This window comes from Micrasema longulum, unplaced genomic scaffold (genome assembly GCF_059751315.1).
Source record: "Micrasema longulum isolate JH-2025_06_02 unplaced genomic scaffold, ASM5975131v1 h1tg000291l, whole genome shotgun sequence".
Classification (NCBI taxonomy): domain Eukaryota; kingdom Metazoa; phylum Arthropoda; class Insecta; order Trichoptera; family Brachycentridae; genus Micrasema; species Micrasema longulum.
This window is the reverse complement of record NW_028277495.1, coordinates 353,643-376,478: the sequence shown is the minus strand read 5'-3', so window position 1 is coordinate 376,478 and position 22,836 is coordinate 353,643. Positions and strand designations below refer to the sequence as shown.

The 22,836-nt window shown below is 41.4% G+C and overlaps 1 protein-coding gene across 1 annotated transcript; it reads left to right on the top strand.

Annotated features, from left to right (window-relative positions):
• The first annotated feature begins 314 nt into the window (after window positions 1-314).
• Window positions 315-6,446, top strand: LOC148282802 (uncharacterized). Its single transcript, XM_088224531.1, has 3 exons — window positions 315-783; window positions 1,384-4,486; window positions 4,661-6,446. The coding sequence occupies exons 1-3, from the start codon at window positions 315-317 to the stop codon at window positions 6,444-6,446; spliced, it is 5,358 nt and encodes a 1,785-aa protein (XP_088080657.1).
• Window positions 6,447-22,836: the final 16,390 nt, after the last annotated feature.

The window sequence follows — 22,836 nt, the reverse complement described above, 5'->3', positions numbered from 1 at the left end:
TCCTGCACTTCGCTCTTCGCTCCGCTCTGCCTGCTGACTGCCTTCGCCTCTCTGCACCACTTGGACCGGGTGGAAAGTCCTTTTCAGGGCTATTGAGGTTGACTTGCGGTCGGCGCAGCTGTGCTCCTACCTTCCGACTTTGTCTTTGGCTCTGTCTGGGAGGGCGGCTTCCCACTTACGCCGGGAAGCTTGACTGCGGCAGACGCGGGTGACGAACCGGCGAAACTTTCATCGTGGTAACGCGTACGTTACATTTGGTCCTTCGGAGCTAAGGATCGTCGCCAGTGGTCTCCAGTCTACAACACACCTACAGCATGCCGGTCAACAGATCGCCTGTGTCGACGCGTTCGGGAACGCGTCGAGACGCCGGCACGGAGCACGAAGAGGAGCTTCAGGAGCCCCAACCGGGGTCTGTACGAGCACATCAGGAGGAGCCCCAGCCAGGGCCTTCACACGACTGCCAGGAGGAGCCTCATCAAGGACTTCTGGAGGAACAAAAGGACTCGGACGAGGGATCCGCACCCTCGGAGCGGTCCATCTCATCGGCGACATTTCGCCGACAGATGGAGGAACGCGAGGCGCATCACGAGAGGCAGGTGAGCAGCCTCAACGAGATCATCGCCGCGCTGAAGGCCGCCAACGCGAGAGAGGACGCCAGACGAGACATGGCAACCCCCCTCACGCCCACCATCGAGAGGGACCTCACATCGCACGGGACGTCGGAACCGGCTCACAAGCCGCTGCCGCTGACGTCAGACGCGTCTAGGACCGACGCAGCCCTCAGTACGAGGGAGGCTGCCGCCGCACGCCACGCCGCACGCTACGCCGCTGATCCGGAGGATACCGGAGCGGCGTACATCCAGCAGCCGAGCCACTACGACAGCAGCCGGGCGAGAGACGGGGCCGCTTGGAAGCGCCCTGTCACCGACGCGGAAGCAGCCTTCAGCACAAGGGAGGCCGCCGCCGCACGCCACACCACACGCTACGCCGCTGATCCGGAGGACACCGGAGCGGCGTACATCCATCCACCGAGCCACTACGACAGCGGCCGGGTGAGAGACGGGGCCGCATGGAAGCGCCCTGTCACCGACACGGAAGCAGCCTTCAGAGCAAGGGAGGCCGCCACCGCACGCTACGCCGCTGATCCGGAGGACACCGGAGCGGCGTACACACTTCCGCCGAGCCACTACGACAGCGGCCGGGTGAGAGACGGGGTGCCACGGAGGCACCCGGTCGCAGAGGCGGACTCCAGGACGAAGGAGGCCGCCAACACACGCTACGCCGCTGATCCGGAGGACACCGGAGCGGCGTACACATTTCCGCCGAGCCACTACGACAGCGGCCGGGTGAGAGACGGGGTGCCACGGAGGCACCCGGTCGCAGAGACGGACTCCAGGATGAAGGAGCCCGCCAACACACGCTACGCCGCTGAGCCGGCCTACGCCGGAGCGACAAACGCACATTTACAAGGCCGCTACAATGAGCGGCATCGGGACAATGAGGCGCCACCCGCACACAGCCGAAGGGAGGACGCCGACGTACGCTACGCCGCCGGGCCAGGCGAGCCCGTAGCGGCACGTACTATACCACTGGGGGGCTACGAGTTTCGTGACCCGGTGAGCGCGTGGGTACAAGAGGGGCTACCCACGGAATACATGCCGCCGGGTGCCACCGGCGAGCCTGTGACGAAATACAGACAGCCGCCGGAGTGGCACACGTTCATGGCGAGGCAAACCGGCGCTAGGGATCTACCGCAATTCTCCGGCGACCCGCTAGAATGGCGAATATTTAAGGCGCAATTTGATCAATCGACACAGATGTGCTCCCTTACAAACGCGGAGAACATTCTCCGTCTGCAACGAGCCCTCACAGGACGGGCCAAGGCCACAGTGTCGTCTTTGCTGGTAGATCCCCGAAATGTGCCGGACATTGTGAAGATGTTAGAGGCCGCCTTTGGACACCCGGAGATCGTCGTGGACAGAGTACTGGAGCGGATAAGAAAACTCCCTAAACTGGCCGACAACGCATCCCTGGAGGCCCTGACGGACTACGCGGTCGCGATAAGAAACGTCGTATCGACCGTAGAGGGCCTCGATGGAAGCCACCTCTCCTCCCCGAAGCTTCTGTCCGAGATGACTCAGAAGCTGCCACGAGTCGAGAGGATGATGTGGATTATGTCACGAGCGGATACCGTGAGAAAAGCTACCCCCAGGGATCTGGCACTGTGGCTAGCGAGACTGACCGGTGCAATACCGAATGCGGGTTGCATCGGGATCAGCACGGAACCCGCCCGAGTGGAGAAAAGGCGTACCCAAGAAAGGCACGTGTTTCTCACTCAGGACAAAAAATGCCTGTTCTGCGACATGAGTGGACACGCATTCGGACAATGCCGGAAGTTTCTCCGGAAAACGGTAGAGGAGAGGTGGACAATTGTGCGTGCCAAGTTCGTGTGCTACGGATGCCTGGAACCGGGACACAAAACGACCACCTGTGAAGCGGCGAAGTGCGACGAGTGCCACGGGCGGCATCATCGGTCGCTACACCGCGAGAGAGTGGACAGTACGCCGAACGAGCAAGTCTTATTGACAAGGCGGACGGAAGTCCCAGTGACCTTCAAGGTAGTGCCAGTAACCTTGAAGGGCCCGCGTGGGTCAATGGAGATCCACGCACTACTAGACGAGGGTTCATCGGTAACTCTCCTCGAGGAGGATGTCGCCCGTGCAGTGGGCGCCACCGGGGCCTGCGAGGAGTTGAGACTCATCGGTGCCAGTGGGAACACGGACACGCTACAATCACAGCGTGTATCCGTAATCCTCGTTAAAGGAAACAAAGAATTTGGTGTCCAGGCACAGACGGTGCGGGTCATGGATCTGCCGCACCGCAACCGAAAGAGCACCAAGACACACGGGCCAGGCATCAAGCCGAAGATGTTAATCGGTCTTGATTACGCCACCCTAATGGTATCTACAGGCCCGCCAGTCCTACAAGAGGACGGGCGGCTAACCATCGAGACGGCCCTAGGAGCCGTCACCTACGGCGGGGCTGTGCACCCCGCCTTTGAATTACCCCCAGACGGCCAGGGTGAAAGGGACTTAGCGGAACTGGTAAAGAAGAGCTTCGCCGTTGACTCGCTAGGTGTAACCACCCTGGAACGTTGCCGCGCCGCAGATGTGCGAGCGGCGGAGCTCATGAGCAGCTCAACCACACAACTACCATCCGGACGATGGGAGACCGGTTTACTGTGGGCGAAAGACGGAGATTCTTTGCCCTGCAACCGGCAAGCAGCCATGAAGCGGCTGCACTCCCTGGAAAATAAACTACGGAAGGATCCGATACTGGCGATCGCATATCGCGCCAAGATGGCGGACTACATTGAAAAGGGATACGCCGTCAAACTAAGCCGCGAGGAGGTAGACGCCCACCATTCGCGCAAATGGTACCTGCCCCACTTCGCGGTGACAAACCCCAACAAGCCTGGCAAGATAAGGGTCGTGTTCGACGCCGCCGCCCAGTTCCAGAGGACGGCGTTGAACGACCATCTACTGACGGGACCTGACCTGCTTTCATCCCTCCTCGGAAACGTGATCCGCTTCAGAGAGGGACGAGTAGCCATCGCGGCCGACATACGGGAGATGTTCCTGCGGATAAGAATCCGGGAAGCCGACCAGCAATCGCAGCGGTTCCTATGGCGGACGCAGGACGGGCAGGAGCCCGACACGTTTGTCTTCGCGTCCATGATGTTTGGAGCGAAGTGCTCACCCAGCAGCGCGCAATTCGTGCGAAACACAGTCGCACGAGCACACGCGAAAGAATTTCCCGCCGCAGCAGAGGCGATCGAGCACAATATGTACATGGATGACTACCTAGACGCCACAGACAGCGAAGAAACAGCTGCAAGCCTGGTACGAGATGTTACCCTCGTACTCGGCAATGGCGGGTTCCGGCTCACCGGGTGGGCTTCAAACAAACCAGATGTCCTGGAAGAAGTAAAGGCCGACGACCGAGCCAATACAGCAGTCACCATAGGGGAAGAAGTAATGACGGAGCGGGTCCTCGGGATCGTATGGGATCCCAAGAGCGACCTATTTATATTTCGGCACGGAGCCGAAAGTGCAGCCATCCCGGAGCGACCCACCAAGCGCGGCATGTTGAGCGCCGCCATGAGTATCTTCGACCCAGTAGGCTTCATTGCGTGCCTCACGATACGGGCGAAGATACTGCTGCAAGCCATCTGGAGGACAAACACAGGTTGGGACCAACCGCTGCAACCGGACCACGCCGAAAAGTGGTTGGAATGGCGCGACCTGCTGGCAGCGAACGGCTGTACAATACCGAGATGCTCGCTGCAAGGGCAGAAAGAACCCGTGACACTGCACGTGTTCTGCGACGCGTCAGAGCAGGCATGCTGCACAGTGGCATACTTTGTGGGGGCCGATACCACAAGTTTCGCAATGGCGAAGTGCAAGGTGGCCCCCCTAAAGCCTCTGTCAGTGCCTAGACTAGAACTCCAGGCAGCGCTACTAGCGGCAAGGATGGCCGCCACCATAAAAAAAGAGAGTTGAGCTCTCATCACCCAAACCGTGTTCTGGACGGACTCGAGCACGGTCCTGTGTTGGCTGCGAACCGACCCACTGCGGTACAGCACGTTCGTCGCAAACAGGCTGGGCGAGATTGACGAGCTCACAGACGTACGGGACGGGAAATGGGTCCCCACCAAGGACAACCCAGCCGACATAGGGACCCGCGACAAGGGCCCACCCGACCTTGCGAGGTCGGGACTATGGTTCGGAGGCCCCGGCTTCCTGAGAAAAGGGGAAGCCGACTGGCCGAAAGAGAAGAAGTTACTACAACAACCGGACGAGAAGACGCTGGAGCGGAAACAACCCCGCCACTTCGTGGGCCACATCAGACGGACGGAGGCCCTACCCCAGGTGCAGCGCTTCTCGTCGTGGACCCGACTCGTCAGGGCGACGGCATGGGTGCTGCGATTCATCGCACGATGCCGCCGCCACGAGTCCCTACCGTCCCCAGGGGGGACCTTTGAACTTCACGCCTCAGAAACACGGGCCGCAGAAATCATGCTGCTGAAGCGGTCCCAGGAGACGGCTTTCGGAGAAGAGCTGGAGCTCCTGAGACGAAAGGCGCCTATCCCGCCGCACAGCCGCCTCCATGCAGCGGCACCCTTCTTAGACAAAGAGGGAGTCATCCGGATGGGAACGCGCATCCAAGCGGCACAGAGCTTCGCAGAGGACTGCAGCGCGCCGCCTATCATGGACGGGACCTGCCCATACACCCGGCTGCTGATCACGCACAGCCACCGGAAGGGTGGCCACCCGGGAGTCGAGAGGACGATCGCCGACCTGAGAGCCAGCTACCTCATCCTGCGACTCCGCGGGGCTGTGAGGAAGATAACACGATGGTGCCCGCTGTGTAAAATGCTGCGCAGCCGGCCCCAACCCCCGCTGATGGGGCAACTGCCTGAGGCCCGACTGGCCTTCAGGACGCCGCCGTTCACGCACTGCGGGCTTGACTTCTTCGGGCCGATGATGATCACCAACGGCCGAAGAAAAGAAAAGCGCTATGGGGCACTGTTCACCTGCCTCACCACACGCGCGATCCACCTGGAGCTAGCGTCGTCCCTCGAAAGCGACTCCGCCATAATGGCCATAAGAAGGATGGCCGCCCGCAGAGGCTGCCCACACGCGTTATACTCGGACAACGCTACCAACTTCAGGGGAGCGGACAAAGAGCTGAAACAGGCCGTAGACGAGCTCCTGGCGGACCCCAGAATGCTCGCCGAACTTACAGTTCGCAAAATTGAGTGGAAATTCATTCCGCCCTCATCACCTCATATGGGGGGAGCGTGGGAAAGACTCGTGAGATCTGTAAAACGAGCCCTCCACGCAACCCTCAACGAGCAGGCTCCAAGAGAGGAGACCCTCAAAACCATATTGGCTGAAGCAGAGTACACCGTGAACAATCACCCGCTCACGCATGTGTCAACCAAGCCCAACGACGAAGCACCGCTGACCCCGAACCACTTCTTGCTCGGGTCAGCCAATACACAGCCAACTCTGGCATATTATAACAAAAAGGAAGAAGGGGCCTGCCTTCATAAGCAATGGAGGATCGCCCAGAAAATGGCCGACATGTTTTGGCGCCGATGGCTGAAGGAGTACCTTCCCACCTTGGCGCACAGGAAGAAATGGCGCGAGCCCGCGCCTCCAATACAGGTCGGGGACCTCGCGCTCATCATGGACCCAAATCTGCCGCGGAATTCTTGGCCTCGCGGCAGAGTCACCCGTGCAGAACCAGCAGCTGACGGACAAGTACGAGTCGTCGAGGTGCGGACCACCAACGGCACCTACACCAGACCAGCGGTGAAGATCGCCGTACTAATGAAGGAAGAGGAACAACGCGCCCAGCAGGAAAATAGTACAGACTAGCTGCACGGGGGGAGTGTTCCGGACGCGTAAAATCGAATAAATTAAAATAATACAATAATTAGAAAGGATCCCCGGTAAATGTATAGAACTGATGGCTGGGCTCTCAATAAAGATAAAATGGTCACTTTCGAGCCTGGCCTCAGTATTACCGGGGAAAAATAGCTAGGTTAAAATGAATAAAATGTATAAAAATATATTATGTAAATGTCATGTTGCGCGCGTCGCGGCTGCCGACGAAATGGCCCGTACGGGCATTGAGCGCCCGTATTTACGCCACCTGCGGCCGGCGGCATGTAGCGAGTGGCGGGGAAAGATTACCCCCACCACTCCGAGGCAGCCGGCGCGGGTGGGATGGCCGACTCACGGAGCCCGACGCGCACCGCTTTATAAGGCGGTCAAATGGAAATATTAAATCAGTTGAGTTCCTAACTCTGAACAGTTCACACGTGTTTTATTCCGTTCTCCGTCCTGTTCGCCTTCCTGCACTTCGCTCTTCGCTCCGCTCTGCCTGCTGACTGCCTTCGCCTCTCTGCACCACTTGGACCGGGTGGAAAGTCCTTTTCAGGGCTATTGAGGTTGACTTGCGGTCGGCGCAGCTGTGCTCCTACCTTCCGACTTTGTCTTTGGCTCTGTCTGGGAGGGCGGCTTCCCACTTACGCCGGGAAGCTTGACTGCGGCAGACGCGGGTGACGAACCGGCGAAACTTTCATCGTGGTAACGCGTACGTTACATGTATAAAATAAAAACAAAGGTAAAATGTTTAATTTTAATAAGTTTTATAATAAAAATATATTTTTATTTTTATGTTTTAATTTTATTTAAACTATAACAGGAGCTACTGGTTGGTAGTTTCTTCGACAGTCATATTTCCGGGCCCGGGAATAGTAAAATGATTCTCTGAAAGCAAAATTCCCTGCCGTTAATTCTTATCGAGTAGTATAATTGTTTGTATTTTAATGGATGCAATAATGGGGAATGAACGTGTGTTCCCCCTGATCTTTAAATATTATTAATATTTGTTTCCGTAACATAGTATTTTTAGGTTTAAATGTGCAAGCCTATACTATCCACTATACTTAATTGATTAGGTTTTTTTTATAAAATACGATTTTTTTTTTTAGTAGAAATTTCGACCAATTCTTAGTTTAAACAGTCGGTTTTTCGGTTGGCTGGAAGATATTGTTTTAAGCAATAAAATTAAAATATTTTGTAATTGAAGATTTAAAAAAAATAAAAATAGATAAATATAATGTTATAAAAAACAGTGACAGCTGTTTGCAAAATAATTGGACGTGTTGTTGTAGAAAACTCGATTCTTTATTTTTTTTAAAACCTGTTGTCACGACTAGTGCGTGTTTAAATACGGGTGGATTATTAAACATAAAGTACTCGTGTAGTATGTCTCTTGTTGTCACCCCTAGCTTATCCGTTCCTTCAGACCACATTTTCCGAGTGGCTTAGTAACTTGTATTTGATCAACTATTTGGGAAATATTTTACAAATTTGTCACGGTCGTTCTGTATAATAAACTAAGGCCGGAAATTAATGAACGCGTTTCACGTGAACACAATGATTTGGAATATTTATCGTAAAAGTGTTAAATTAGAAATAAAAATCTGGTTATTTTATTTTTATTAGTAAATTTTCAAGTATGTACTGATAAAGCAAATAAATTTATGAAAAAGAAAACCTTATTTAATATACAATAAAATGATCAATTGAAATTATCCAATCGTCAACGCGTTTGTCTATTATTTAAGAAAGTTTTAATTCCCAATATGTTGGAGATGAAACATTAATTAAAAAATATATTTAAAAAAAAACTAATACAGTAGTTCCTAGGCAGGTAAACCATAATCGACTGATCATCTTACCTCCATGTAGCAAAATTGATCAAGATACGCTGGCAGTGGAACAAATGCAGTGCTATATACACCATCAGGATAGCGATGATGATGAATAAATTAATAAGTAAATGTTTTAAATTTGCCAAATTTTTACTTTTTGCAGACGACATGAAAATTTATTCTGAAATCAATTCACATCAAGATTGCTCTAATTTTCAAGAAGATCTTATTAGGCTAAATGAATACTGCAAACTAAATCACCTTAAACTAAATACTAATAAATGTTATGTAATGACCTTCACTAGAAATAAAATAAAAACTTATTTTAACTACACAATTGATAACAATATCCTCTCTAGAGTAAACGAAATTCACGATCTTGGAATTATACTTGATTCTAAATTAACTTTTGAAGCTCACATTAATGCAATCGTTAAAAAAGCTTATCAAATGTTGGGTTTCCTAATTCGCATAGGCAATGACTTAAGTAATATACAAACCATTAGACTATTGTACTGTACATATGTAAGAAGTCAGTTAGAATTTGCGTCACCTGCCTGGAACCCTCATTATAAAAAATACATTAATCGAATTGAATCTATTCAATCAAAATTTATATCATACTGCAGATTTAAATTAAGGGTTTCAGAAAATGAAACCAATGAATTTCTCACTCATCTTAACCTAAAACCACTGAAAACCCGTAGAAACGTAGCTGACCTTGTATATCTGTACAAAATTATGAATAATCAGGTTGACTGTCCACAGCTCCTATCCCTAATTGGTTTTAGGATCCCTGTAGCGCAGACCAGAAACAAAAACCAATTTCATATTTTTAAATATAAAACTAATGCTTGCCAAAATTCTTATATATGTAGAACTTGCAATCTGTATAACAATAAATTTAACCATATTGATATTAATAATATAACATGCAACAATTTAAGAAAAGTAATTGAAAATCAATTTATGTTTCACTAATTTTTTTTATTTTTTATTTTTTTTAAATATGTTTTTTAATATTCTCTTATATAATATCTTATTTAACCGAAATACCTACCTGTGCAGTTACATTGTGTATGGATATGTACATGTACATGTGTATGTGAGTTTGATATTTGGTTAATTATTATAAAGACTTTATTTTATTTTAGTTTTTGAGTTTTTTATTTTTATTTTTATAATTATTATTGTCTTCAATTAAGTTGTTCTTCTTATAAGGCTCAATAATTATCGCAAATGTTATACTCGCTGCATATGTATGCATACTTATTATTATGTTAACCGCACTGTAAAATGTACATACATATCTAAATTTAATATCTATTCTTAACTTCTTATTGGTAATATTTATCTTTTAGCTTACGAGAAGGCCTGTAATTGGATATTTATATATAATTTAACCTACACTGTAATTAATAAACATTGTAATCTGTTGGCTTTCCAAAATAAAATAAATAAATAAATAAATAAATAAGAACGTTTTTTACCAGTTAGGCTTTTATCTCCCAGTAAGATAAGACACGTTAATTCTTCAGCATTTTTAATAAGAAACTAAGCGTGATTAACGGTTTATAAAAACGGGAAGTAATATGCAGATGACGTTTTGTAATTTACAACCGCAGACACGCCTTTATCAGAGAGACTCGGTTGTAGAAAAAACGAAAATGCCAGATTTTAAAATACAATTAATAATTAAACACGTTGTAATATACGAATATCCTTATTTATCGTGCCCAGTAAAGAAAAAAATGTTAACATAATTAAATCTGTTAAATTAATCCTACGTTGTTTTACGACACAACGAAAATGGAAAAAATACAAGAAAATGATGTCGAGACATTTATTTGTTCACTTTACACACTGTGTAACATCCACCATTCTCCCTGTGTTTGAACATTCACATTTCTTCAATTCTTCAATTAGATGATTGTTGAGAAGTTTACGAGCTGAAATTTTTATTAATGCGAGAGAGATTCATCTTACTGAATTATTTCACGTGCATACAAGGGAAAATGGAAGTCTAGACATTTACACGGCGGAGAAATTAATATTGTTCATCAAACAAACTGGTCCAAAAAGAAGTCCAACTTTTTAAAGATAGTTTAAAGCATTGCCCATTACATAGATGTAAAAATGTTACCTGCAAGTTTAAACATTGTTTTACAACATAATTGCGCTCCCGGTGTTAGTTATTCTTAGACAATTATTTTTTTTTAAAGTTAAATTTCATTTTATTTTATTTTCAAAGATATATTATAAGAAGTGACAGTCCTTACAAATACCTACAAGAAATGACAGAATGAATTGAATTTTGTAATATTTATTAAAAACTAGTTACATCTACTTCATTCTATCTCGATTTCATCCAAAATCATTTTTTTTAGCAAACCTACTGTTGAATCTCTTATTATTTTTTTATTTTCATAAAATATATTTCAATTACTCGTAACATTTTGATTTGGTCCTTCAAATAAATTAATCGAATGGCAATAATCTGTTTCAGATCGTTTAGTCAAGAATTAACCATTTTTGATAACCCAAACTAGGTACTGATTACTGTTCTATTCTTCCAGGCTGGCAGAAACGAAAGGCGGTGTAATATATTTGTTTGGCGAAATGCAACTCCGAAGTGTGGAGATCAAGTTGTTACAGCTCCCAGTTCTATCGTTACTGAGACGGGACCTCCCTAACCGCTGACTGCACTAGCCGGGCTATTTGGGGCTGCACTTTTATTTTATTACCACAAAATAAAGAGAAAAGCTGTGGAAATTTATGATAGCCACTATTTCTACCACTATATATCATGACGTTTTGAAGCAGATTTACTTCTATTTCTATCAGATTACGTGCATTGAGTATTCATTAACATAATTATTCTTCGTTGGCGATCATAGCGACGAAAGCATCTCTGTCCTGCGTTACTCGGAAAAGGTCCTTTATTCTTCTCTCTTCTGTCCAATCCCATTTTATTATGTACGCCGAAGATATTGGACTTTTCTATAAAAATCAAACAGACATATTGACAAACAATGACATAAACGAAGATCTAACTATGTTGACTAAATGGACAAACGCAAACTTACTTACAATTGATGAAAAAAAATGCAATATTATCCATTTTGAATCTAGAAAAAAATGTCATAAAGTAGATGCTTACATAAATAATAAACAACTAACTGAAATTAAACATGTTAAATACTTGGGACTAACAATTGATATGGACAATTCATATCAACAATTTAATCAGCAAATTGGCGACATTATCGAGTCTTTTTTTAAAATCAAAAACTTTGTTCCAAAAACGGAAAAAAATTGTACTGAACGAAGCCTATGTAAAAACTAAAATATATTATATGGAACTACTATGGGGAACAGGAAATCAAAATGACCTAAACAGACTACAAAAACAGCAAAATAAAATATTAAAGTTTGTATATGACCTGCCTATCTAACAGCAACTAAAGAACTTTTTAAACAAACTAAACAATTAAATGTAACTGAACTTTTTAAGCTATAATCCTTAACATTTATTCATAAATAAGCCGCTGATGTAATTGTAGACGCAGAACCAAAACTTGAAAAAAATGTAATAAACATGGACACAATACGAGAATATCAGAAAAATATCATATATAACCTTCTAAAACGAGACAAGGACAGTCGAGACTAATAAATCATTGACTGAAATTATTCAATTAACTACTAGACAAAACTAAGCAAAAATCTCCTTTAAAAATATTATCATTAACAGTAGAATGTGAATTTCAAAAGTAAAAATATTTTGTTAAGTGTACGTGATTCGTAAGGGTTTATCAATGAAATTATTAAAATTAATATATTCCTCTGCCAGGACAACCGCCTATCATCTACCGCCAACTCTCCGCTGTCCCTCTATCTTGACTTTGATTAGCAGTTAAAGGAGGGGATATTTATTTTCCCTCAGCAAATGACCAAAATATGCGACCTTTTTTAACCTCACAGTTCTATTTTAGCTCTGGCTCTTTGTAGGGCGTTTGCATTACTGAACGCTTTGGACAAAATTATAAAAATTAAGTTGATATATCAAAAAACCATCACCACTGGAAAAATTGAGATAGTAACATTCAAATGACTAGACGCCTCTCTCAAATGGGGGTTTTGCATTATGGAATCACGGGAAATTAATACATAAATGTTTTTTTTCTAGGGGTTAAGTGCTGTAGCACTGCAATAAAGCATCATAGCCGATTGTATTTTAAATACTTGGTTTATACTTTTAAAATAAATTTAAACAACAACAATGCAGAAATAGAATTTCAATGTTGTAAAAATAGGAATAACAGGTTTTTTATTTTTTATATTAATATCTAAAATTCTTCTGTACGTGTTATGTCACTAAACTCCCCCTAAACGGCTTAACTGATTAACATGCGGTTTTCAGCAAAATGTAGATCTTTGCACTACGCGTGTTTGTAGATACTAAAATTTTCAATAGAATCTGTAAAAAAAGTTGTAACGTTCGGGCAGGAAAACGTCTGTCGGGTCCGGTAGTGATTTATAAATCATATTACACTTAGTACTTTGAAAGTATAATACTAATTAATTAAATTTTCAGGAGTTGCAACAACTTTATTTAGGACTTAAACAATATTAACATTAAAAAAAACATATATTGAGAACAGCAAAGGAACAAAGCAAGTTAAGCATAACTAAATATAACCCAAAAATTTATAACTAAATATAACCTAAAAATATAAAATATAAGCTAAAAACTTTTCCTTACAAACGCAGAATAAATATATAAAAATGCTTTCAAGAATGAAAGAAGTGGTAAATCTAAAACTAAGGGAGATAAGGTCGTTAACACCATATACCATGCAAACGATGCAACCATAGTGACAGTGATGATTAGAACATATCCATATCAGTTAGTAAATGCATAAGAAATATCATATGGTGCGATGGATTGGAAGCAAGATTCGGATATACAAAACTTTTAATAACCATACATGTTCCAGCATCAAGCCAAGATACCGGTGTTTATACGAGTACAGTAGCACCTATTTTATATCACCATAGCAATTAAAACATCATTTTATACCAAAAATACATTTTCCGTTGGCCTTGTTTAGTTTACGATACTTACTTTAAAAAAATAGATTATACAAATATCACACTAGCAGCACAGAAACTAGCACTTAAAATTCACTATGCAGCTTAACATGCAGTATAGCGTTAAATATGTATATTTTGGAACTCTCTCTTCCCTTCCTTGTCCTCTCTACTCTCTACATGCACCCCGTCTTGACTCCGCCCCATTTACCACAAGTGGATTTCGGTGTTTTTTGTGTAATCATTATATTTTCATTTACACTGTACAGTTTGTGTGAACCTGTTACATTTTCTAGCTTATGCAATATTTTTTGTATGTTGAATTGTTGTTTTTGCAAATATAATATGAAAAATATGATGAAACTAGAGAATATAATAAATATGGAAAATATTTATTCCGTTTAAAGTCGCTATGTATTTTAAATTAATACCAACGTACATTTATATTGTAATTAAGATATTTTTTTCATTACGCAAGCATTTATTATTTAATTTAAACTGGTAAATAAAGCTTGGTATGATTACATTACCTCCTCGATTCGCGAACGTTTCCTTTTGGAGCGTTTTGAGGTTCGCGTTTTTACGTTCACGGTTTATAAACATTTGTCGGTCGATTAAGTTTGCATAGAACTGTATAATTTACGATCAGAAATCCTCGTTAGGTACCTCCGCGATATCGAAATAAAATATCCTCGTGGCCGTATTTGATTTACGGCGTTTTTTCCTTCTACTTGCGGTGGATTAAATATGCAGGCTGTAGCTTCGCCCGTAAATTTGTTTATGGCTGCTCGTCCCTCCTGCGAAATGGCTGTCGTGTTAACTGACGTCATATTCCCGCCTTTATAGCCATTCTAGTTTGTTCATTATAAATACTTTATATGAGAATTTACCAACTCGCATTGGTACATCGCGATCACAATGTATTTTTACCAATATTTTTCTTACGTCAATAATATCAGAGCCTTCTGTTGATAAATATTACGTACAGAACTACCGAGTAGGGTGTTTATTTTTATTTTAAATTCTCTTTCGACGAAAAATTACCCCTACCAGTAACGAAAATATTTCACTTTACAGAAACGCGTAAGTTTTTTTCATTTAAGTTTTTATTCAGAAAAAAACATGTTTTAAGTGAAAAGAGAAAAAACACATTTTAAGTGTTTTTTTACAAAAAAAAATTATAGAAAATAAACATAAATTCCGATATATTACGATAATTTGTCATAAGGAGCTCGAACATAAATTTAATATTTTCTACTACTACCATCTCGCCATTTCCCCGTAGGGGTTGGCAAAGAGAATAGACCGCCACACACGTCTATCCTGGCATACATTCCTAGCTTCTTCCACATTCATACATCTTGTCATACAAGCCCTTTGGTTCTGTCTGCTTTTGACATTACCAGACTTAAGATTTTGGTTTATCTGATCATGCCACGTCTTCCTTGGTCGTCCTCGTCTCACGTTTCCGTTTATTTTTACCATATGGAGTATAGATGCATTCGTACGTCTGGCCGTCCACGGAATCCGCAGCGTTTGCCGCCAACACCACATTTCGAAAGCTTTGATTTTTTTCTTTTCAGATTTCCTCAGTGTCCAACACTTCACACCGTACATGAACACTGAGAAAACCAAGGCCTTTACCAGTCTCTTTTCGGTGTTAATGGTTATACTGCGATTCTTGCAAATCTTCACCAGCCGACTCATAGCACTGTTGGGAATACCTATACGTCACCGTATTTAACACTCAGACCTACCACTATCGCTGATGAGAGAACCTAGATAAATGAAATTTTTGCCTATTTCTAAATTGGGCAGTCAGGATAAGGGTGCTACTTTATTAGCTCAATCAATGATCATACGCTTAGTTTTGCTAATATTCATTGAGAGTCCAAGGTCTGAACTAGCAGCATCTATTCGGTCAATGGGTTCTTTCATTTTAATCTCTGACGATGCAATAAGTGTGGTGTCATCAGCATGTCTCAGGTTGGATAATTTCCTTTCTCCAATTGTGAACTTACTTGTCCAGCCGTTTAGTGCCTTTCGAATGATATATTCACCATATATATTAAACAAGACTGGGGACAGAATGAAACCCTGTCTAACGCCTTTTCGAACTGGGTAAATATCTGATAGCTCATTCTTTTTTTTTTTATATACGGGAGACGCATTATTTTTTATCTTGCTTATAATTTGCAAGGTTCAAATTTCAAAAATAAGATTTTTCTGCTATTATATTACTTTATTTTAGCTAAACTGTTTGAGATCAAAAAGAATACTCTAATGTGGGCCAATCAGGAACTACTCAAAATTTTCTCATGTGGAGAGGAAATCACTTAAAATTCTTCAAGAGAAGCCGGCCTGTTGACAGTTGTGATAGCTCATTGTTAAAATTCATAATTGCTGAGCTTTTATTGAAAAGTGATTTTATCAGGCAAATAAGGTGTGCTGGTACCCCCCATCTCATTGTGAACAACCCATAATTTGTTCCAATTTACACAATCAAAGCTTTTTTATAATCAATGAAAAAGAGAAACACAGGTTTGTTAAATTCTCTGCCTTTCTCGATAATTTGCCTGACATCAAAAATGCTTGCTCACGCGTCCCCTTTTCCTTTGCAAAACCTATTTGCTCCTGTGGGATTTGCCAATCAAGAAAGTATTTTAGCCTCAAATGTAAAATATGCAGTATAATTTTACTCGCATGCGAGGTGAGTGCAATCATTCTTTAGTTGTCACATTTGGCCGTTGAACCCTTTTTGTGTAGAGGGATAAAAACGGATTCAGTCCAGTCTTTTGGCCATGTACCAGTTTTCCATATTAAATTACAAATTGCATGTACTGCCTGGTAACCTCGGTCTCCTAAATGTATAATTAATTCAGCTGGTATTCCATCTTATCTGACTGCTTTATTTAACGTAAGATATTTAATGGCATTTTCCTGTTCACTTTTCGAAATATTGAGCTCTGCATTTGATCACAGTTTAGATAAGAGTTTAATATATATCCGGGGTCACTGTAAAGGTCAGAACAATAATCTTTCCATATATTTAATAAAAGGGAGATTTCATTCAGGCATATACCATTCTCATCTTCAATGGTCCATGTTCTGCACTTGCGGTCACAATTCAAAATTCGGATTTTTAAAATTAGGTCTCTGGTTTCAAAACGAAAAGCGTGATTTTCTATTTCCAAGCAAATGGTGTTAACAATTTTCGTCTTGTTTTTTCTGCAAGATCTTTGTGGTTGTTTAGTTCTGCGCATGCTTGTTTGTTTTTTTTTTAATTGATGCTACGTTGCTCAAGCTCTTTCCTTCTGTTGATGAGATTCCAAGTCTGTTCAGTCAACCATTGCTTATGCTGTCTTGTCTGCTCAGATACACTACGTTCAGCTACTGTTGCAGTATCACAGATAACGCTTTTAAGTCTCAACCATTCCGTTTCAGAGTCTGAGGTCTGGTTAAGTTAAAAAACGTTAAGTCTCTCTTGTATTAAGTCTTTGTACTTTGATGGAGGTATCTTGTTAAGACATTTACGTGGTTTTAGCCTATCCTTGATATTGCAGAGCTTTATTTTTATATTGGCTATCAAAAATTGATAAGCAGAGCTGCAATCTGCCCCAGAATAGGTCTTTACATTAGTTTTTGACGATCTCCATCTTGAATTTATCAATATGAAAACAATTTGGTTCCTATAGTTATCCCCCTGCGTGCTTGGTTTTTGAAACACGTATTTGTCATTTATTTATTAATTTATTTTATTTTATTTTTGCACTACAACAGGTCAGGAGGCCCAATTACAGTGGTGAATTACACCACAAAACACGCAGGCTTGAGAAAAATCACATTGAATTTTTGTGTTCTCGCCGGGAATCGAACCCGTAACCTTCCGTGAGTGAGTCAAGCGTCTTGACCACTACACCACGGAGGCCGCCAAAGTCATAGAGTATTTTCCATCTAAACAAAAATCCAATAGTCTTACTCCACGGTCATTTCTTGAACCTAAACCGTATTTTCCAACTACCTCTCTATCTCTAATGTGATGGTTATTGATTGTTGCACCTACTTTAGCATTAAAATCTCCCAAAATCATATTTCTTTCTTGACTTGGAATCGAAATAAACCAAATAAACCCACAAAGTTCAAAATAAACCCGCCATTTAAGATCCAAATAGTGTTATTTTTGAAACAAACAAAATGCGATTGATACATTCAATCATGCTAACCATTTATTAACAATGAATTTCCTTGAAGAACTTTCACGAACAGATTGAAATATTTTCAATTAATGTTGTTTTACTACTATTTTTGTGGAAAGTTAATTAATTTTAAAAAAAAATTAACTCTCCTCTTTAATGCCACTGAATTAAATACAACGTGAGAGATAAATGAAATTTAAAAAAAAAATGCGACTTCAACAAAATTTCAATAGTTTTATAAAGATGATACATATAATTACCTCACCTACATGAACTAATCGGTAAAAAAAATAATAAAATCCTAAATTCCTAGGACGGTGAACTAAAATCTCATGTTGAATGTTAAATGTCAAATGTTATAATGTGTCGCTTGTTCTAGTATGTAGCTCGTCGGTAGTGGTAGATTGATGGTGAGACGTCACGTCATGCGCACGGCGGGACACAAAGTGCGCCCTCGGGGTGTCATCTCCGCCCTGCCGAATATTACACAGTACTCCCCACGTACTCCCAGTCTGAAGACTATCGCGACTTGTCATGTAATATTTCACTAAGTTTTCCATCGATGTATATTTTTTGTCTCCAAAATGTTTATCAATCCGCACTTGAGAGTAAAAAATATCTTAAAAATTTACAATCATTATCATATTATAATAATATTAACGGGAGTTTCATATCTTGGTTTGCGATCTCAAAAGGCGTGAAACAGGGATGTGTAATGTCACCATGGTTGTTTAATCTATATATGGACAACTGTATGAAAGAGATAGAATGTATAGGTATTGGAGCAAAAATTGATAATTTTTCAGTAAGCTGCTTGTTTTATGCTGATTTATTTATTTATTTATTTTTGCACCACAACAGTTCAGGAGGCTCAATTACAGTGGTGAATTACATCACAGAACACCCAGGCTTGAAAAAAAATTACATTTTAATTTTTGTGTTATCACCGGAAATCGAACCCGGAATCTTTCGTGTGTGAGTCAAGCGTCTTGAGCACTACACCACGGAGGGCGCCAAATGATGATTCAGTTCTGTTAGCAAGTGGCAACGATGATTTGCAACAAATACATAGTCTCTAGAATGAATGATGTATGCCTGGAGGGTGAATTGGCAATGAACGAAAGTAAGTCAAAAGTGATGGTATTTGAAAGGAGAAGTGAGGTGACTGACTGCATAATAAATGTAAGCAAAGAATGTCTTGAACAAGTAGAAGAATTTGTGTATCCGGAAAGCATGTTTTCAAGAGATGGAATATTAGAAAAAAATATTGAAAGGAGAGTGAATGGGGGCAACAAAATGAACGATGCACTAAAGACAGTAATTGTTAATAAAAATATGTCAATCGTAGCGAAACTGGCAGTGCACAACGGAGTTTTTGTCCCAATACTTATGCATGGAAGTGAAACATGGAACTGGCAAGGGAAGGATGACAGCCGGGTGAATGTGGTTGAAATGCGATCTCTTAGACGAATGTGTGGAAAAATCCATGTATGACAAGGTACCGAATGACGAGATAAGGCGAGAGTGTAAATCTGAGTCAAGTTTAATTGATAAGATTAAAAAAGGGTATCTGAGATGGTATTGTCATGTAAAACGAATTGATGACGAAAAAATAGTAAAACAAGTATATATGGTGAAAATGAACGGTAAGGTGAGATGAGGACGACCAAGGAAGACGTGGCATGATCAGATAAACCAAAATCTTAATTCTAGTCACGTCAAAAATAGGCAGAACCGAAGGGCGTGTATAAAAAGATGTATGAATGAGGAAAAAGCTAGAAATGTTTGCCAGGGTAGACGCGTGCGGCGGTCCATTCTCTCTACTTACCCCTATCGGGAAATAGCGTGATGATAGTAGTAATAGTCATGTAAATATATCATAGTACAACTGCAGCCGCTGGAGTGCAGGGCACTTCATTGATGAACCATTTACGGTATATCCATATAATTTGTTACACGGAAGTAAGGGGTTTTTATCTGAGAGTAGCCATTGAGTTGAAAATACTCGTCAAGGGTTTGAATTCTACTTCACGCACAGAACTGTATTTTCAATCCGCCCAAACAATATCGAGAAGTAAACATTTTCAATCAGCAATTGGTTTACATATTTTTAAAAAAGACCTCAGAGAGAAAAATACTTTTGGAAAAAAAGTTACTGTCTACTTCGATGTTTATCTGACGGTGTGTGTTATATAGTAAAGAGTTTATAGTGCATATACCACAAAAAAATACCCACATTAGCTACTATAGCATTATTAAAAAAAATTGATACACAGCAGTCAAAAGATATAAAATATATATTCAAACATTTAAATTTATTTTTCTGAGTGTAAACAATAATGCATTAAGAGATTTTATCAGTGGACCGACAATATTACGCCAACCCTTAACAACGCAATTAACTACATATATTTGAAGACAAATTAAAGGAAAGAGACCGTGGGCAATTTCAACACCGGACACATGAAATGCCAGGTGCCAGACCTGCCAACACCCAGGCGCAACACGGCGCCAGCGACCGAGAAACATACTCTCTCTAAACATAAATTCAGACTCCAGCATTGATTCCGGTTTTCTTCAAAACGACGTTGCTACTCATTTAAAACATTAAGTGTAAATTCGTTCCGATTTCAACGTTTGATTTCAAACAGTATTTTTTTTATATTCATTCATTGTATTTTATTTCATTTTTGTCAATTAAGTAATAAATAAAACTGCAAACAAAATGTGTAAGTTGAAATTTTTTATTTTATACACGCCACCTTGTATCAAAAATTAGTAAAATAATAATTATATACAATAAATTATCATAACCATACAAAGCAGATTTCACTTCATACGAGTAATTGGTGACCTCGACTTGATTGTAAAAAAATACAGGGTTATTATAGTAGAGTTTTCTTTGGCTCTGTGTAGTCATTATTTAGTTAACATTTGAACTTGCACATATTCTATTTATTTTTATGTCCAGTTGTATTATTCACTATAATCGCACTCAAAATACATAAACACAATTTGTTTACAATTCTTAACAAATATACATTGTTTCCGCTTTTATTCAATTGCAAAATATTTTTTTAGTACCACGGCTCTTTTATTTCGCTCGGTGTCGAGTTTTTCTTATTTGTTTTGTCCGGAAATCGCGCAAATTTCATCTTCGAATTTTTAACGTAGATGAACAAAGCGCTTCGTAGTTTTGGGTTTCACTTTTAAGTAATATGTTCTGAAACCAAATAAAAACCAGTCCTGATTATTTTATGATGCAATTGATTGAAATAAACTGTCATTTTGATCGACAGTTTTTGTCATGATACGTACAGAAAATAAAAATATTACAATCATAGAATTCGCATTATGTTATACCGTAATCTCGTCAATTGATTTATGGATCTTGAAGTGTGTATTAAACTACCCCGCGATCACAATAATTACAGTTCATAACGTTGAAAATGATGGATGAGGTTTTACAGGTAAAAAAAAATAGTTTTTGCTATTGTTCGGATTCGCGTTCGTGTAATTGCAATGCCATTGACAATATTCATGAGAAAGAAAGACAATACCCGATATAAGCCCTTTACAAATTGCCAAACTCACAGAGAATGGGAAACTGAAATCGGAAGGATTAAATCAAAATGTAATCGTGGTTAACGAAATTGATAGCATAAAAAAGTTCGTCGAAAATAATTCTTTTCAGTATGACCGACACCGATGGGAAGACCCTCGGTCTCTAAAACGGTATGTAGACTGCGTGTGCTGCTGAGTTCTGATGAATAACTATTACAACGCAAGATTGTTTAAAAATGTAGGAGAGATATTGACTATGTGGGGTTCATAGTCCATTTATCGATGACACACAGACGTGCTCAATCGTTTCATCTGAAATATAGAGCGACGAGCGATGAAGCAAACCATCACCGTATTGGATCAAATACAACATATTTTGCAAGTCTTACAGTTTTGCACAAAACGACAAGATCAACGTCTTGCAATACATTGGTATTGTTCCTACCGTGAAGGTTATGACAAAAAAAGAAAATGTGCCCTGCAAATAGACCACAGGGCGTGGTAATGTTCAGTCAGCCCAATCAACCCAAACAGTCAGCCCAACAAATCAGCTCAACGCAGTCACCCAGTTCCAGTTTATAGTTTAAGTGCAGCCAGTAACATCTCATGACCGTAACACTCGCGCAACAAATTTAAATGTATTATTTGTTTGCCAAGCTATAAATTTACACTGAAGCATCAACCTCGTGTCTTCTGTCAATTTTTGACTGGGGTATGAGGTCCACAACCCCCAACCACCTAAATCCTTTCAATTGACAACCCCAATATGGTGAGATCAAGCTTGCTCATATTATTTCTTTTTATCTCCTATGATTTGCTTGACGCGTAATAGTTATATATTTTTGAACAGCATAGATGTATTTAAATGTAGTAAAACGACATTTAAAATGAGAATTCACCAACAATTATTTTTACAAAATGCTTTTTTTTTTATAAATAATTTATTTTTACATAACACATTCAAAATCTTTCTATTCACTCGTATCAAAACACACACTCACCTTTTCCACAAATACATCCTCCCTCATATACACCTTGACACACATATTTACGTACCTACCAAGACCACACTTCACTTCCTTACCACGCATCCTCACACACAAAAACTCGCACACTACTACTACTACTACCATCACGCCATTTTCCCGTAATGGTAGACAAAGAGAATGGACCGCCACACACGTCTATTCTGGCATATATTCCTAGATTCTTCCACATTCATACATCTTGTCACACATGACCTTCGGTTGTGTCTACTTTTGGCATGACCAGACTTAAGATTTTGGTTTGTCTGATCATACCACGTCTTTCTTAGTCGTCCTTGTCTCACGTTACCGTTCATTTTTACCATATATACTTATTTTACTATTCTTTTGTCGTCCATTCGTTCCCCGTGACCAAACCATCCGGAGACTCTTTCTTAATCTTATCAATTATACATGACTCAGGTTACACTCTCGCCTGATTTCATCATTCGGTACCCTGTCATACATTGATTTCCCACACATTCGTCTAAGAGATCGCATTTCAACCGCGTTCACTCGGTTTTCATCAGTTCCCTGCCAGTTCCATGTTTCACTTCCATACATAAGTGTTGGGACTAAAACTCCGTTGTGTTCTGCCCAATTAGCTTCGATTGACATATTTTTGTTGGAAATTACTGTGCTTAGTGCTCCGTTCATTTAATTG